Source organism: Fusarium odoratissimum, assembly GCF_000260195.1.
Source record: "Fusarium odoratissimum NRRL 54006 unplaced genomic scaffold supercont1.8, whole genome shotgun sequence".
NCBI lineage: Eukaryota > Fungi > Ascomycota > Sordariomycetes > Hypocreales > Nectriaceae > Fusarium > Fusarium odoratissimum.
Genome location: NW_022158694.1, coordinates 518,789 through 533,888, shown reverse-complemented (window position 1 = coordinate 533,888; position 15,100 = coordinate 518,789). Strand labels below are relative to the sequence as shown.

At 49.2% G+C, this 15,100-nt stretch overlaps 7 protein-coding genes across 16 annotated transcripts; 3 read left to right on the top strand and 4 right to left on the bottom strand.

Annotated features, from left to right (window-relative positions):
• The first annotated feature begins 1,570 nt into the window (after positions 1–1,570).
• On the top strand, positions 1,571–4,675 carry FOIG_05982 (26S proteasome regulatory subunit N5). Its single transcript, XM_031204915.1, has 4 exons — positions 1,571–1,835; positions 1,892–1,951; positions 2,005–2,724; positions 2,779–4,675. The coding sequence occupies exons 1-4, from the start codon at positions 1,752–1,754 to the stop codon at positions 3,358–3,360; spliced, it is 1,446 nt and encodes a 481-aa protein (XP_031065164.1). The 5' UTR covers positions 1,571–1,751; the 3' UTR covers positions 3,361–4,675.
• On the bottom strand, positions 3,371–4,745 carry FOIG_05981 (uncharacterized protein). The gene is made up of 2 exons (XM_031204914.1): positions 4,405–4,745; positions 3,371–4,288 (listed from the first exon to the last, which is right to left on the bottom strand). Exons 1-2 carry the CDS (start codon positions 4,580–4,582, stop codon positions 3,576–3,578), a joined length of 891 nt encoding a protein of 296 aa, XP_031065163.1. The 5' UTR covers positions 4,583–4,745; the 3' UTR covers positions 3,371–3,575.
• An 11-nt stretch (positions 4,746–4,756) lies between these two features.
• FOIG_05980 (F-type H+-transporting ATPase subunit J) lies at positions 4,757–6,013 on the bottom strand. Its single transcript, XM_031204913.1, has 4 exons — positions 5,781–6,013; positions 5,686–5,715; positions 5,518–5,568; positions 4,757–5,466 (listed from the first exon to the last, which is right to left on the bottom strand). Exons 1-4 carry the CDS (start codon positions 5,827–5,829, stop codon positions 5,411–5,413), a joined length of 186 nt encoding a protein of 61 aa, XP_031065162.1. The 5' UTR covers positions 5,830–6,013; the 3' UTR covers positions 4,757–5,410.
• A 155-nt stretch (positions 6,014–6,168) lies between these two features.
• FOIG_05979 (uncharacterized protein) lies at positions 6,169–9,550 on the top strand. Of its 3 annotated transcripts, none has more exons than XM_031204911.1 (3): positions 6,169–7,001; positions 7,080–7,379; positions 7,432–9,550. In XM_031204911.1, exons 1-3 carry the CDS (start codon positions 6,800–6,802, stop codon positions 7,914–7,916), a joined length of 987 nt encoding a protein of 328 aa, XP_031065160.1. In that variant the 5' UTR covers positions 6,169–6,799; the 3' UTR covers positions 7,917–9,550. The 3 variants fall into 3 exon arrangements, with proteins under 3 accessions (XP_031065160.1, XP_031065159.1, XP_031065161.1); XM_031204912.1 differs by having other exon boundaries at positions 6,435–7,023; positions 7,432–8,194; XM_031204910.1 differs by having other exon boundaries at positions 6,169–7,379; positions 7,432–8,871.
• Positions 7,988–9,680, bottom strand: FOIG_05978 (uncharacterized protein). 2 transcript variants are annotated; one of them, XM_031204908.1, is made up of 3 exons: positions 9,395–9,680; positions 9,135–9,320; positions 7,988–9,055 (listed from the first exon to the last, which is right to left on the bottom strand). In XM_031204908.1, the coding sequence occupies exons 1-3, from the start codon at positions 9,458–9,460 to the stop codon at positions 8,351–8,353; spliced, it is 957 nt and encodes a 318-aa protein (XP_031065157.1). In that variant the 5' UTR covers positions 9,461–9,680; the 3' UTR covers positions 7,988–8,350. The 2 variants fall into 2 exon arrangements, with proteins under 2 accessions (XP_031065157.1, XP_031065158.1); XM_031204909.1 differs by having other exon boundaries at positions 9,135–9,680.
• A 100-nt stretch (positions 9,681–9,780) lies between these two features.
• Positions 9,781–12,109, top strand: FOIG_05977 (uncharacterized protein). Its single transcript, XM_031204907.1, has 3 exons — positions 9,781–10,226; positions 10,274–10,776; positions 10,839–12,109. Exons 1-2 carry the CDS (start codon positions 10,151–10,153, stop codon positions 10,702–10,704), a joined length of 507 nt encoding a protein of 168 aa, XP_031065156.1. The 5' UTR covers positions 9,781–10,150; the 3' UTR covers positions 10,705–10,776; positions 10,839–12,109.
• On the bottom strand, positions 10,134–13,147 carry FOIG_05976 (uncharacterized protein). Of its 7 annotated transcripts, XM_031204900.1 has the most exons (5): positions 12,410–13,147; positions 12,128–12,332; positions 11,928–12,025; positions 11,660–11,872; positions 10,134–11,596 (listed from the first exon to the last, which is right to left on the bottom strand). In XM_031204900.1, the coding sequence occupies exons 1-5, from the start codon at positions 12,682–12,684 to the stop codon at positions 11,578–11,580; spliced, it is 810 nt and encodes a 269-aa protein (XP_031065149.1). In that variant the 5' UTR covers positions 12,685–13,147; the 3' UTR covers positions 10,134–11,577. The 7 variants fall into 7 exon arrangements, with proteins under 7 accessions (XP_031065149.1, XP_031065154.1, XP_031065155.1 ...); XM_031204905.1 differs by having other exon boundaries at positions 10,778–11,596; positions 11,928–12,332; positions 12,410–13,119; XM_031204906.1 differs by having other exon boundaries at positions 10,778–11,596; positions 11,660–12,025; positions 12,410–13,119.
• Between the last annotated feature and the right edge of the window lie 1,953 nt (positions 13,148–15,100).

Below are 15,100 nucleotides of genomic sequence, written 5' to 3'. Positions count from 1 at the left end.
GTTCTATATTCCCTGACTATACTTCTCAACTACTATGGCTCCTTTCTCAGCAATGTCTTACATGAACATCGATTAATTATGGGCTTTCGCCAACTTCGAAGCTGAGAGCCGTGTTGAACGCTGAATATGTGGACATGTTATTGACATGCTGTGATTTGAGTACATATTGTCAGGTGTACATGATCTTCATAGTCTCAGGGGGTATCTCTGAGCCTAAACCTACAATTATTGCTGGCACTATACCGCCAGTCTTGAAATATCTCAAGAATGAGGTGGAAACTAGATCTTAAGAATGTATCAGCAGTACAAAAGCGAACAGAATCATATAGCTATACCGTTAGGCATAAGGGGTTTTATCAACAGACTTTGACTGATTTTAGCTATAAACACATATCATATCTGGTATAAAAGCACTAATGGGGCAAGCATGATAAGAACTTTATTTCGCGCTGAAGGGACACGTCGTTCTAGGCGCATTACTTCGAGTACTCTCTCAATTTCTACTCCCTAAGGCTACACTACCGACGCCCTTCTAACTACTATCAGACTTCACCGACGCAGCAAACATCCTGGTAATTCACTGGACTGAGTGGATTTGGATACATAAAGACTTCAGTCAGGCTGAAGTTATACTCGGCAGACGGCGTCCAGACACTTTGATCTCGGCTCGTATCTAGGCAACTCGCTTCGGACCTATTGCACCCTCTTGTAAAAATTATGTGCCTCCTTGGTGATGAATTTGCACACAGTCGGGGCAATCAAACAGCTATCGCGTGATACCAAGCCTGCCGCTATCTCGAGATTTCCCCAAGTGTTTTTCCGTACGTAATTTCCTATTTATGGTAACCTTCTGACCCTGACTTTATCTGTTGATGTGAATAAATACGTTTGAGTCTAGGTTAGCATTGCTCCCCTAGTGATGGACAAAACTTTAGCACCTCATTCTGGTAAACTTTTAAAATAACTAACTGATACTTGTAAATTGCAAGCTCTTCGCCATCTTCAAGTAAATATACTTCTTTCTTCGAATAGCTACAGCTACAACCATGCCCGAAAGGAAAAGATTGCAGAACAATCTCTTACTATAACTCATATTTTCAGCTTGTTGGGTTCAGAAAGTTGAAGGCACTATGTAAACTAGAAAGAATACAATGACTCATTTATGCGAACGCTAGTCTCTTATCGTACTACCATAGTTTTCTTGTTGCAAATTCGTCTTCGTATTCCTTTTAGTTGCTAACACAGAGTACATGCAAGCTTCAATTAGGTAGTCTATTACCCTAGAGTGAAGAATGAACATGTCCTAAAACGTCCAAATTTAGGCTCGTATTTCCCCAGGATCTGCAGATCTTCTAAACAAGAAGCTCTTTTAGAGCACTTTCAGAGCTCATGAAATAGGCTTGGCTGAGTCGCGATACTGTCTTTGAACCTAGCTTGGCTTCAGTCGAGGTCATGTTGGTGACGGTCACGTGCCCTAGAAACTGGATGACGGAGAATCCGGAACCGGTCCCACTAAATTCCAGGCCCGGCCCTGCTTCCTTGGTGGGGACCTAGTGACAGGCAGGCAGGAGCCTCTTGCGTGAGCCTCGTCACTGAATCGACCAGCTTGGACTAAACCAAACACGCCCCCACGACCTTAAACTCATCGCAACAACATTACACACCAACAATCCCTGAACTCGAACCCTCCAATTCAAACTTTTGCCGATAATTACAGATCTTGAGGGGACTACATCGCGATCACCGCTACCATGTCTGACGGAGTTTTAAAGCCCGAGAAGGACTTCTCGAAGGAGGTTGACCAGCAGCTTCCCGAAGCTGAGAAGCTGGCTGCGGTAGGTTTTTGAGCTTTGAGCTTCCGATATTGAGCTTTTTCTGACGCTCTATTTAGTCCGGTAACCTCCAAGGCGCCATTGAGAAGCTTGCTGCGCTCGAGAAGCAAACCCGACAAGTATGCATTGGTACACGCCTGCTCACTCCCCTTCGCCGCTAATCCAGTACTAGGCCTCCGATCTTGCGTCTACATCACGAGTCCTGATCGCAATCGTCACACTATGCAAAAATGCGGGCGACTGGAGCTTGTTGAACGACCAGACCTTGGTCTTGTCCAAGAAGCACAGTCAGCTCAAGCAAGCCATCACCAAGATGGTCCAGACCGTCATGGGATTCCTCGACGACACCCCCGACCTCAAGACCAAGCTCTCTGTAATCGAGACCCTGCGAACAGTAACAGAGGGAAAGATCTTCGTCGAAGTCGAACGAGCCCGTGTCACCAAGATCCTTTCCGACATTAAGAAGAAGCAGGGTGATCTAAAATCCGCCACCGAGATTCTTTGCGAGCTGCAAGTCGAGACCTTTGGTTCAATGGATCGACGGGAAAAGACCGAGTTCATTCTGGCGCAAGTTGAGCTATGCATTGAGAGCGGAGACTGGACACAGGCTGCTATTCTAGGTCGCAAAATCAGCACCCGGTATCTTTCTCGCAAGCCTAAAAAGACAGCCGAGCAGCTTGAGAAGGAGCAAAAGGAGCGTGAAAAGAAGAAGGCCCGCGGCGAGGAGGTTCCGGAGGAGAAGGAGGACGACACAACTGATCTGAAGCTGCGTTACTACGAGCAGCAGATCATCCTTGCCAAGCACGAGGAGAAGTACCTGGATGTGTGCAAGCATTATCGGCAGGTTCTGGACACAGAAGCAGTTGAGGAAGACCCAGCCAAGCTTCGACCTGTACGTTGACTGCCTTTGAAGTGCCAATCTGCTTTGCTAATCTCTTCACCATAGGTCCTGCAACGCATTATCTACTTTGTCATCCTAGCTCCCTATGACAACGAACAACACGATCTTCTCCACCGAATCCACAAAGACACACGCAACTCCGAAGTTCCAGCCGAAGCAGAACTTCTGCGACTCTTTACTGTTCATGAGTTGATGCGATGGCCAGAGATCTCTAAGAGATTCGGCCCTCACCTCTGCAGTACCGACGTCTTTGACGCGCAGCCAGGTCAATCTTCGGACGACAAGGCTCATCAGCGATGGCAGGATCTGCGAAAGCGAGTGATTGAGCACAACGTTCGAGTTATTGCCAAGTACTATACTCGCATCCAGATGAGCCGCCTGACTCAGCTACTTGATCTTGCCGAGGACGAGACAGAGAAGTACATCAGCGAGCTTGTAACTTCCAAGACTGTCTACGCCAAAATTGATCGACCCGCACGAATTGTGAGCTTCGCAAAGCCTAGAGATGCTGACGATGTCCTCAACGAGTGGAGTCACAACATGAAGAGTCTCCTGGGACTATTGGAGAGAATTGATCACCTCATCACCAAGGAGGAGATGATGGCACGAATCCAGCCTGCTAAATAAGACTATGGAGTACAGGATAGAGCGATTCATAATTCATGACGGTTTAGGTGGTCTGTAATTATACAGGTTAGATAGTCCTCTGGATGAGGATATATGACATGGCATTTGGTGTATTTCACCAGTCTATCTATTCGTGTGCGTCTTAGTCTATATGTGTTTTCCCAATACTCAATAAGAATGTCGTAACAAAAACCACTCCTCGACAAAATTCTTCATTACAACTCTGCTTTGGGCTCATTGTTCTGACCATGCTCCTTGATGAAGCCAGCCAGAGGCGCTGCCCACTGTTTGGACACGGGTACGTGGTGACCTCCTGGGTGAACAAGTACAAGAGGGTCTTGACAACGATCTGTGAGAGCCCGGCTTCGACTCTCGTCAACCACTGTGTCAAGACTACCCAGGAAGTGTAATGAAGGAGTCTTGATCTTGGGCTCATAACAGAACTGAAGCGAGTCGGGAGTGGCCCAGAATCCGGAGTACGAAATGACAAACTTGAGAGCCTTCCCAGAGTTTGCCTCTCTAAGGCCTCTCGCCCACTCTCCCTCCTTTCCTTCAGGCAGAGTGCGTTCTGGCTCAAGAGCAGCTGCTACCAGAGCGGCCATGGCACCGCCCTGGCTGAAACCGCACACTGCATCGATGCCCTCTGCCTCCCGAATGGCCAGTCCAACGGTAGCCATGCCCTCGTCGAACAGTCGATAGTTGCCTGTGGCTTCATCTTTGCGGAACCATGCCCAGGTATCGGGTTGGTAGTCCTCTGGCTGAGGCTCCTCAGGGGGTTGATAGCCGGGGATGTCTTCTGGGCTTAGACGGTTGGGACCAGTGGCATAAAGGAAGACAGGGAGGAGTGAGATAGGGTTGAGTAATTTGACGAGTGTCTTCTCTAAAGCACGGGTTTTGGCACGGAAGAGAGCGCCAGATTGTGTGTAGCCTGGTGATAAATGTCAGTGAGGGACTTGTGAGATTACGGGTGAGTCCAGGGTATGCTGAAGATGACAGAAATAGATACGGAATGCATCTCTTTGCAAGAACATCATGAAGACTCACCATGAAGCATGAGAATCTTAACCTCCTTTTTGCCTCCGTTGCCATTCGGCTTGGTTGCTGCTGCAGCGGTCATTGTAGATAAGCAAACTTTGTATGAAGAAAAAGCGAAAGTTGGGGCTCGTCTAGTCGTAGTTACAGTTGGTCTAGCAGCAGAAAAAAAACCAAGAAGAAAGCGCATCTATAGAGGAATGATGGGATGTTAGAGCGGACTCAAGTCGGTGTTGATAAGAAGGTTGTAGGCCGTATGAGTCGAGCGTGGAGAGCAATAATGGCAATGATTTGTCAGTGGGAGAAATCTCAAAGGGCGTCGGGCCGTTGCTTAACATGACGGCACTTTATCCCCACCACAAACGTTGTCAACAATCCAGCAATGGCTGGCTAGTCAAGGTCTTTAGACATGTTCTCTTAAATGCGTAGTTTCACCTGATAGTTGAGGTCTATTATGAAAGACTACCTAGTCAAATCCAATATAACTGTTGTCACCTGTTTCATGTCTTGACGCATAATCCTCCTTATCGGAGGATTATATTGAGGGGTCTATGGAAGAAATTGGATGCTTCCGCATGAAATAGAGGCACCCACGGCATAAAGTAAGTACAGAAACGAGATATCATGTGGCCATGATGATGGACCGCTACATCCACAAGAACTTGATAGCCAGTATGTCGCGGTGAGTATTGGGCCATAGTTCATCTCCCTTGCACAAAAATAGAAATAAACCACGGAGCATGCTGGTAGATTTCAGAGTGAGTCAAGGGTTTGTACATATCACATAACCAGACCAGACTTCGGTCTTGCTTCCCACACAATCGGACATCCGGAGTTCGAGGGCATTCGTCGTTCGCAGTTATATCCATGGGCAACTTTCGTATGATCGTTGCATAGGTCAATTAAGCCCCTTTTTCGATTCTATGATACAATTCCATCTTGTGAACCATGGCCTCGCGTTCGAGCGGGTCGATTATGCGTGCCAGCTGGACGAAACCCCATTTCCTTTCCATCAAACTTAGTGACCGCCAGACTTGGCGTTGGGGTTGCGGGGGTCGTTCTTCCACTCGGCAGCTGTTATATCTGATTAGTCGTCGCTCTGTGCTCATCTTATAGGGGTCGTACAGTTCATCATGGCGGACTGGGCGGAGTTGACGCCGTAGGCAATAACAACACCTATATCAAGAATCAATTGCTGTCCAAAACTCATCGAAAGATCAATCGAAGTCGGGCGCGGCGGTATATGATCGGGAGAGAATCGTTTTGCCAGGCGAATTGCGCAATTTCACGTACCGGCAGCGAAGAAGGGCCAGTAAGGCTTCACTATTGGAGGAGTCAGTGGGACACGTTCACGATGGCGCAGATGGACGAGTCGCAATCGAACGTACAGAAGGGAGCGTTGAACTTCTTGAGGGGTTGAACACCGAGCCAAGACATGATGACGGATTTCGTGGGTATCGTGGGAGGTAGGTTCGGTTTGATGGACTGTATCGCTTCAAGATTGAGATTGCTACAGAACGAGCCTTTTTCCGAACGACACAGCTCCGAGCGGGTTCTGCCGAAGCCGAGCCCGGATGGTTTTCTGCGTGCCTTGAGGCTAAGGCAGAGAGAGTTTGAGAACTGCTGAGTCAGATGGGTACGTACCTGACCAGTGCTGAGGAACAGCAGGCCCAACCGAACCCCGCATTCTTTGACGCGCTAAGCTTTTACACGTGACGACTAAGCTGGGGTGACATCATCAGATAGCTCCCCGAGCTCCAGCTTTAAGAAGGTAGTGTACGTACTGCAAACCGCCTGATCTCATCACTCCTGTCTCCCTCAATCAAATCAGGCTATTTTCTCCTTGTTTCTCTGTCAAAGGCTCATAGAGTCTGTACTCGTCATACTCGTCGTTGAAAACAACCAAAACTCGCCCAATAAGTGCGGGGTGAATTATACATTCCTGGGCGTGTAACCGAAAGCCGTTCCGTCCCTCCAACTCTAAGCTGCCCAATCGTCCACGCGCTTCACCCTCCTCCTTAGGTTTGCCAGTGCCAGGGCAATCTCAACCAAAAGGTGCTTTGATACCACCTTGACGCTTAAACGCCTGCCTTCCCGCTTCTGCTGTGCCCTGCCAGCATTTGATTGCCACCAATCGTGCCGCATCTGACCTTCTGCTTCCGTTTCCTCGGTGTATTTTCTCCTTTCAGCATCTCCCCTGTCCGTCTCGGTCCCTCCAAGATCTACAACCGCACAACTCTAACGTTTGACGTTTTGACGTTGTTGTCATCTGCAAGATCGCCCGCAATCTCCCCGCGCCCGCGCCAGTGTCAGCTTTATTAGACACGAATTGCGCCCCATCCACCTCGAGACTTTACATCTCCATTCCTCACCGCAATCAAAGCTCTAAGCTCCAACCATCCCCAAAATGCTCAGTCGCCAATTTGCACGCGCCGCTGCCGTCACTCCTCTCGCAGGGGTACGAGCTCTGAGCTCTACTGCTATCCTCAACGGTCGCACACCTTCGCTGGGAGATGTCAACCCTACACACGCAGAGGTCGATAAGTTCAGTCAGAAGCAGAAGGAATTCCGCGATCACCTGGTCGAGGCACAGAAGAAGCGAGAAGCCAGTTCGTTGCCCTCTCACCCGCAGTCTGCTAACGTTCCTTTCAACGCGTCGGTCGAGGGCTCACAGAATGACCATGTAGGACGCTCTGAAGAGGTGAAGGAGCCTGAGCCTGCCCGTAAGGCGGGCCCTTTGACCAACCTCATATACGGTACCAAGGAGGGTCGCGAGCTCGATGCTCAGCTCGAAGCAAGCTTCAGTCAAGTTCTTGCCCGTGGCAAGTACGTCCATTCGATCGTTCTTCACCAAGTCAAGCCTGAGAAGGTTGACGAGTATGTCGATCTCGTTGGAAAGTGGTACCCCAAGATGGCCAACGCCCCCGAGAACAAGGTGAACCTGGTCGGAAGCTGGAGGACAGAAGTTGGCGATTGTGACACCTTCGGTAGGTTATGATTAATTTTATTATGCTTTCTAACTACTAACCACTGTAACAGTCCACATCTGGGAATACCAAAAATACGAAGGTTACCATCAATCCCGATACTCAATCACTCACCACCCCGAATTTGCCGACTTCGACAACAAACTAAAGGGCCTAATCAACTCCAAGAAAGTCTCTCTCATGCAAGAATTTTCTTTCTGGCCAACCACTCCCCCACGATCGCTCGGTGGTGTCTTTGAGCTGCGTTCTTACACACTGCACCCCGGCAACCTGCTCGAGTGGGAGACACACTGGCGACGAGGCCTCAAGGCCCGCCGTGAGGTCATGGAGGGCGTTGGTGCTTGGTTCGTTCAGATTGGTGACCTTAACACAGTCCACCATTTATGGCAATTTGCCAACCTTGAGGAGCGCCGAGGCCGTCGTGAACAGAGCTGGCAGGTCGAGGGCTGGAGCGACACAGTCCACAAGACAGTGCCTCTTATCCAGAGCATGAAGTCAAGGATCCTCGTCCCTATGCCTTGGTCTCCTGTTCGATAAGTGCTCAAGCGACAACACTACCGCCGCTCTCACCCCACAGTATCCTGATCATATCACCCGCCTGGTCAGATCCAGGCTGAACATACCTCCTGTACGAGATTAGAGGCTGTCTCTTTGCGTTTTCACAGCATAGTCCATTTTGTTTTATGTCAAGAGTCTTGACGGTTTTAGCGGAGGAGCGCTGGAATGTGGATTATGGATTACATGGACAGATGTATTATCTAAATTTCTACAAATTCATCTGAAACTGAAGAAGCAGCATTCATAATATGGCAGCATGCAGTGATATCGATTTTTACGCCTTCGAAGGCGATGATAATCCAAAACAAGCTTGGGAGTGAAAACCCCGCCCAATAAGATCCATTGTCACCTCAACGCCAGGGTATCCAATCAGTTTACATGCAAAGCTGCTCACATGGCCTTTCCCCTCACTTCTAAGAGTCAACACTTAGAACCTCAGCAATGTTCCTTCGCGCTTGGCCAAGCATGTGACTGAGGTAGCTAAGCTTGGACTGAATGGATATGAGACTCGGATCTGCGCTTTCGACGCGTACCTTTTCCCGGACATAGACTTCCTGAATATCATTACTATCCACTTCTGCAGCGGACGATCCTGGCTCTGGGGTATGGCGGGCACTGCCCCGCTTCGAGCCGCCAATGTTGGACCCCTGTGTGTTATACCGGAAAACGGTGTCCATCTCATCATGCTCCAGCCGACGTACAGTTCCAAAGGCTAGACCAAGCTTGGTGCCAAAATGAACATGCGCATGAACAGGTTCTAGAGCACGCAACCAAAGAATTATGCAGCTTTCTTGAAGACCGAGATAAAAGCTGAGGTTGGGCCCAATTGATGGCACAAACTGGTCTGGTGAACATGAGCACATCTGCCAAGCAGGATCAGAGTCTGTTAAAGGAGGTCCTTTGAGAATAGCTGATGAATCGGAGAGAGAATCAGCAAGAATACTGAGAGTAGAGGCGAGTGAGCTAGCGTCCTGTGGTTTGGACAAGGTGATAGCGAGGAGATCGATGGACTGGTTTAGGTAGCCGTGCAGAGCATCGAGGCCTTGGATATGAATAGCTTTGGACTGCGATAGGGACAAGGTCTGCGGGGGTATCGTTCGAAGCTGGAGATGTATAGTCTGCGATCCAAGGACGTCAGCTTGCAGAACGAGGCTGGAGCTGCATGCAGGGGAACATGAGCTCAGCAGGCAACCTTACGCCTTTGACAATACGAGTACCGACACGAGTGAGCGTGCCCTTGACCTTTTCGTTGCGCGGTGTACTCATGACGAGTGTACTGCCCGGATCGATAGGCGCGAGGAGCGCATAGCAATCCTCGAGGCCATGTTTAAGATCGCGGCAGACCTCGAGTGTTTCGTCGACGATCCAATCGAGTTCGCGCGCCTTGTCAAAATAGATCAGCATGTTGTCTTGACTTATTTTCTCTCGTTTCGCTTCGTCGCATGAGGTCGTAGTACCTGGGTTTCGGAGGCTTTAAGTCTGAGCTCGGCCGGCGAGACAGGAGGCCAGATTGCAATGGACATTATGAATAGGTGCCTAGCTGGTCGATACTACGCGAATAGCCAGGTAGGCAGCCATGAGAGAAGATGGCGGCGATGAGTTTATGGCGATGGTGGACTGATACTGATTAGGAACGAGTTGGAGATGGACGAGTAGCCCAGAAGATATTGACTCTAGGTGAGCTCAGCCGACAGCTTCAAGGTGACGTCTTCAGCGGGCCGCTGGTGCGCTAGAAACGCTACATTTGGGGTGCATGAACTGCGCCACAGATCTGTGGCGCTCTCATCCTCAACTTTGGAAGGAAGATTTTGCGATAATGATACGAAGTTTATTAACGTCTTATAATAATTGTTCTCAACATCTATTTCAAATTCTTTCAGAAGGTATCGATTTGAAGGTCGCTCCTTTTGCCGCGGTTCATGAAAGCATCGCGGTAGTGGGGGTGTCCGTATCTAAAAGGACTTTTTTACTCTTCCTTTCCATTCATGAGGCTTGTGTCTTCTTCTCATCACTTCAACTTCTACTCACGCTAGGCATCATTCATACTCAGACGTCTTGAAACACTGAGGTGGCTAGAAACAACCGATTCAAAAAGGAGGACTCGTGGCATTTACAAAGTAGGACTTGTTCGGGCCCCTGGGAAAGGTTCTTTTGAAGATTCATTTGTCGATCGGCATCAGGCAGCCAAATCTCATTAAAAAAAAAACGACAAGATGGCTTCGACCGAAGCTTCCAAGGCTCCAAACAAGGTATACGGTACCTTCAGTAAGATGCCTGCTATTTCAGAAGGTATAGTTTTCACAAAATATTGCGAATAAGCGACTAACACTTCCCAGGCGCTCGTGTCGAGAAACGCCCCCTAACCAGGCGCCAGCCTCCAGCATCATCCAAATCTCGCATCATATACGTGTCTTCAAGGACACCATTCATGGCTGTGGTCAAACGCGCCCGTAAACAGCTTGACGACTCACTTAAGACCACCGACGCAGCACCCAAGTACGCGTCCCTATATTCGCGTGTCGAGGCGCTGCGGCGAAATAGAGGTGGAGATGCAGACAGTGCTGCCGTGACACTCGCAGGAACGGGTAGAGCTATTGAGAAGATCCTCGCGGTCGCGAGTTGGTTTGAACAGGAGGGAGACTGTGAGGTGGAGATCACAACAGGAACCGTCGGAGCCGTGGACGATGTGGTCGCCAGTGGAGACGAGGAGGATCAGAGTCGCCTGAGGAAGCTCAGTTGTCTGGAACTCCGGATTAAGCTCAAGTGAGATAGGTCCGTAGGCACGGCGATAAGGATTCAGGGACACGGCAGCAAGACTGTGTTGCATCAGATCTACAAGGCAAGTAACCTTGCATGCGAATCCTGGATTAGCATTGTGTTTTGCTGACACTTTCCCCATAGAGCAAAGTCCACGGCGTCCGAGTCGGAATGCGCGGGTATGCACAACGGCCACACAAAACAAGCCAATCTGACAGTATCGAGATCTAAATTGACTTCGATGATTGAGGAGTTGAGGGCTTGGGTGGGCCGCCGATCCGGATGATTTGGGTCAGCTCGAGAGACAGTGATTATGAATCAATCAGCCAGAGCCAAACCAGAGGCCGTCTGACCTTCGGGCATATTCCTAATAAGCAATAGAAATTGGTGTGACCGACTGATCAAGAATTGGTCCAGAATAGCCGCCAAAGGAGGAGAATGTTCTTGCTTGATAATGATATCTCCGAAACCCATTCTCATGACACCGTCGGTGTATCATGGTCCGAGTAAGAGACCGACGTGGGTACCGGATGGAATTACATACACCAAAATTGAGATGGAATGTCAGCTTGCCGTTAAATAACGTTATTTGGTTTTGAATAGGCAGGTCATTTAGTTCATCACTACCCAAACAAATGAGGATTAGGGAAGAGATGGGAAAGTCTCAACATCCAATGTCTACGCCGCTCAATGCATCGTCATCATCCGTCCATTTCCTCCTATTTGCTAACCGGGTCAAAAATTGACTCGGCTGTTAAAGACCAACTCCTGTGGTGCGCCGAGGGACCCGCTATCCAGTCAGGATCCCTTATGCAATGCTAAAAATGTCGTTTCTGTCAAGTCAAGTCATTCGGATCTTTCGCTTGCTGGTGATTGAGATTTTTTATGTAACACGGTAGGCACTGCGTCTTGTGATTAGGCACGCCCTTGTAAGATGGGGACTATGACTCAAGAAAGGGACTTACTCGATAACCAAGTGCTCGCCACGCCAGGCACCACTGGCCACCCATAATCCACAGTTGACGATTTCGGCGTAACGCTTGTCGGATGTTTTGAACGTCGCGAACATGCGGAATCCGTATCGTCGTGGGTCAATGTCCTTGGGGGCCCGAGGGCTTAATAGAGTATCGAGAACATCTGCAGGTCCTGAGAGAGAACCGCGAGTGCGCATTTCAAGACTGACCAATGAGTTAAATCCCAATTCAGTGACTTATTAGAATTCTGAAAACTTACAGTGCAGGCTGTTCATCACTTGTTTGGACGACAAAGGCGCCCTCAACAAGCCTCATGGGCCTGAAACCGCGTGCCTGGCCAAGATCATATCCGCCTGCCTATACACCACACATAAGATCGTCCTCAGTCAGCCACGAATTGGATAAAAGCGTAGAATCTAGAAGGGGTCGGGCGGGCGTGTGAAAAAAGGGAAAACGCACAATGACGCGGCCGTGGCCAAAAGATCCGGACCATACTCCGGCTGCTACGGTAGTGATCTCCTTGGTGTTGCCCGAGTCGACATGGACAGCCTCTTGATTTAAACGAACAGCGATTCGAAAGTCAAAATCGAGGGCTGGCATCGGAAAGGCGAGTCCGGGGCATGGGAAGTGGTTCAGAGAGCGTTGGCAGGCCTCTTCAACGGTTCTAAGAAACACCAAAGTATAGTCAGCAATTCAACGTCCGGTCAAATTCGGTAATCTGAGATGATCCCTCCGACTTACTTGCCAGGTCCCTCTCGACACTCGCGCTCAGCCTGAACTCTATATAAAAGACCTCCGTCGTTGAAACATCCACTTCCTGATACAGAATCTTGTGATTGTGCGGTCGGTTGCAGTGGTGGTATTCTCGTATCCCACTCGGCCGGCTTGGTCTGTTGCGGGCATTCCGAAGCTTGGTAAAAGGGAGCCGAGTGAGGCATGCATGTGGATTCAGAAACGTCGGTGGGAGCGGTGCTCGTAGGTAACGAGAATGAGAGAGTATCGGTTTCGGTCGCCATGATTTATTTTTTGGTGTAGATGTTGAAGTTGAAGCGAGTATTGAACGAGACGCCTTACGGCTGTCTAATGTCGCAATATGAGAATTCGGGTGTGTTGGAGACCTTATGATATCATCTGAGTACTACCGTCGAATAATTGAAAAGATTGAGGCCTGTGAAATTGACAGGACGATTGAGTTGGTATGTATAACGTTATTGCTCGCGGATATCGAGGCGGATTGATGGCGGGAGCGGCAACTATTATATGGTCCCGTCGGCTTGGCTTGGCTTGTGTAAGCGGTTTGTGGATGCAATAAGTGTCGCAATCCCCGAACCCCGAAGGCGAAGTTTAATAATGATGGTCGAGCTTTAATTATTTCGAGTATTGGTCAGATCGTGTTCGTGAAATATAACAAAGTCAATATACTAGAGATGAAATGATGAACTGCAAACACACAAGAAGGCCAGGGCAAGGCAGGATAGGATCAGCCAAGGTATTTAACATGGAGGTCAACACAACGGATAACGAGATCCATCCATTATCATCCAACCCATGGCATGCCGTAAAATCAAGTGCTGTATTCAAGCTAGGGGGGCGTGTAGGGCGTACTGCAACTACAGACCCAAGGTACGCTACATTTCAGCTCCAACTACAGTACAGCCAAGTCCAACAAGGGCGTGGCTTCTGGCCTGTTTTGTCATGCTTGCAAATCTCCAGATTCCATGGACGGGTTTAGGCCCCAAGTCCTGCGGTTGTACTGGAGGGAGGTTGCGGGAGAGGCCAAAGTTCCAACTCACTACTAAGCAGAACTCCTACAGGTGTGGCTGACCTGTCCAGGGTCCAATTACAGAGCAATTCGTACCCGTACAGGAGACTATATCCGCGGCTTTAGAGGGCGCGCCCCGGACGAAGACATAAAAAGGTGGGTTAATCGCCGATCCGGGTGGAGATCATGTTAAGAATCAGACCCGACAAGACGGAAGGCTTTCGTTTTGCAGTTAGTGCACTAACTATTCCTCGAGGTACAGGTATCAGTACATGCACCTGTATGTGACCCCAGATCTTGACATGGCGAGTTAATCTGGCTCCGGGAGGCATTCCCTATTCCACACGCAGCAGTCAAATGCTCTACAAACAGTGCCTACCCGAGCCGAAGAGCCCTATTGATTATGCAGACGCTGGGACTTAAGCCGTGTAAAGTCCGCCGAAGAGCGGGGCTTTTCCATTCGGCATCCTCGGACAGTCCACAACAACCGAGAGGCCGGGGTGTGGCAAGAGAACGACGATAATTAATCCATTAAACTCTGATCCGTGGACATTTGGGAGAGTAAGCCAAGATTGGTCTTTTCTTGGAAGCTGTTGCTAATATCCATTGTCTATCTGAATCCCTTCGTTGTGGCGGCTGCCGGTCAAAGAGCAAAGCCCGTTGTGTCAGAAACCCGGAGCTTAGAGATGCTGGGCTGACAAATTGAAAGGTCGTCAAGTCCACGAATATTACCCAAAAAGGAATAAAATCATGATGCAGCCGCTAGGGCTGTAGGATCCGTCATCATGAGGAGGATTGGTCTTACAGCCGATACCGACCGCATCGGTTTATTTTGTTTTGTTTTGTTGCTCTGAATATCTTGCTGTTGGTGTACAACACACCGTCCATCCACCAGTTTATTATTACGCATGGTAGCACTCGATAACGCACATCTGCACGTTGCCAACCTACATATTATGCAGATCAGAGCTTCTTGAGCTCTATGTCGTACAACATGCTCTTCGAAAATGGGGGCGGGGAGCTTGCTTTCGACCTCTCAGGGCTGGGGTCATCATGATTACTCTGTGCCAAGAAAAGCCTTCCCCTCCATCAAGGGTGACATCCAACTCAACGTGGAGGGCTAACCTACGTCGAGCTGCAGACGGAAAGGGAAACGGAATGCAACAGGATAGGTTGGTGAAGATCATATTGACCCAGTAAGATCTTGAATTCCGAAACCACCAAAAACCAGAGTTCATACCGATTCACAGCTCTGTTCAACATAGGCTACGGATTTAACAGGAACGGGCCATATGGGCCGCTGGCTTTCGGTAAGCTAAAGTCCATGATACTAGAGAGAGCACCAAGACAACTAGGGCGTTTATCACCGCGCGCGCGCCCTATGACATGCCCTCTAATAGGCGTAGACATGGCTTGTCAAGAACATGATTTTGGTTCCGAACCTAGGTACTCCCTCGGCAAGATTGTAACCGAATTTTCGGATTCGTAAAGAGTTCGCCGTCGATAACGACTTAATCCCGGGCTTAGAATCGGCTTTGATCTAAAAAGCTGATCAACAAACAAGAATCGTTGGGAATCCGGAATTGTTTCTGCGCGCGTCTACGATGGACTCATGGAGTTGCTGAACAAGCATCAGCGGATTTAGTGCTTCGTCAGCAAGCATCGGTGTT

What these genes read in the sequence shown, in the direction of transcription:
- FOIG_05976 (XM_031204900.1), bottom strand. Translation starts at nt 12,684, where the DNA reads ATGGCGACCGAAACCGATACTCTCTCATTCTCGTTACCTACGAGCACC. An exon ending in TGTCGAGAGGGACCTGGCAA is followed by an intron (nt 12,333 to 12,409) that starts GTAAGTCGGAGG and finishes GGTGTTTCTTAG; the next exon opens with AACCGTTGAAGAGGCCTGCC. An exon ending in AGTGATGAACAGCCTGCACT is followed by an intron (nt 11,873 to 11,927) that starts GTAAGTTTTCAG and finishes CTCATTGGTCAG; the next exon opens with TCTTGAAATGCGCACTCGCG.
- FOIG_05982 (XM_031204915.1), top strand. Translation starts at nt 1,752, where the DNA reads ATGTCTGACGGAGTTTTAAAGCCCGAGAAGGACTTCTCGAAGGAGGTT. An exon ending in TCGAGAAGCAAACCCGACAA is followed by an intron (nt 1,952 to 2,004) that starts GTATGCATTGGT and finishes ATCCAGTACTAG; the next exon opens with GCCTCCGATCTTGCGTCTAC. An exon ending in ACCCAGCCAAGCTTCGACCT is followed by an intron (nt 2,725 to 2,778) that starts GTACGTTGACTG and finishes TCTTCACCATAG; the next exon opens with GTCCTGCAACGCATTATCTA.
- FOIG_05977 (XM_031204907.1), top strand. Translation starts at nt 10,151, where the DNA reads ATGGCTTCGACCGAAGCTTCCAAGGCTCCAAACAAGGTATACGGTACC. An exon ending in GATGCCTGCTATTTCAGAAG is followed by an intron (nt 10,227 to 10,273) that starts GTATAGTTTTCA and finishes AACACTTCCCAG; the next exon opens with GCGCTCGTGTCGAGAAACGC.
- FOIG_05981 (XM_031204914.1), bottom strand. Translation starts at nt 4,582, where the DNA reads ATGCGCTTTCTTCTTGGTTTTTTTTCTGCTGCTAGACCAACTGTAACT. An exon ending in TAAGATTCTCATGCTTCATG is followed by an intron (nt 4,289 to 4,404) that starts GTGAGTCTTCAT and finishes ATTTATCACCAG; the next exon opens with GCTACACACAATCTGGCGCT.
- FOIG_05978 (XM_031204908.1), bottom strand. Translation starts at nt 9,460, where the DNA reads ATGTCCATTGCAATCTGGCCTCCTGTCTCGCCGGCCGAGCTCAGACTT. An exon ending in TTAAAGCCTCCGAAACCCAG is followed by an intron (nt 9,321 to 9,394) that starts GTACTACGACCT and finishes TATTTTGACAAG; the next exon opens with GCGCGCGAACTCGATTGGAT. An exon ending in GTACTCGTATTGTCAAAGGC is followed by an intron (nt 9,056 to 9,134) that starts GTAAGGTTGCCT and finishes CTTGGATCGCAG; the next exon opens with ACTATACATCTCCAGCTTCG.
- FOIG_05979 (XM_031204910.1), top strand. Translation starts at nt 6,800, where the DNA reads ATGCTCAGTCGCCAATTTGCACGCGCCGCTGCCGTCACTCCTCTCGCA. An exon ending in TGGCGATTGTGACACCTTCG is followed by an intron (nt 7,380 to 7,431) that starts GTAGGTTATGAT and finishes CCACTGTAACAG; the next exon opens with TCCACATCTGGGAATACCAA.
- FOIG_05980 (XM_031204913.1), bottom strand. Translation starts at nt 5,829, where the DNA reads ATGTCTTGGCTCGGTGTTCAACCCCTCAAGAAGTTCAACGCTCCCTTC. An exon ending in CTGGCCCTTCTTCGCTGCCG is followed by an intron (nt 5,569 to 5,685) that starts GTACGTGAAATT and finishes TTCTTGATATAG; the next exon opens with GTGTTGTTATTGCCTACGGC. An exon ending in CCAGTCCGCCATGATGAACT is followed by an intron (nt 5,467 to 5,517) that starts GTACGACCCCTA and finishes CAGATATAACAG; the next exon opens with CTGCCGAGTGGAAGAACGAC.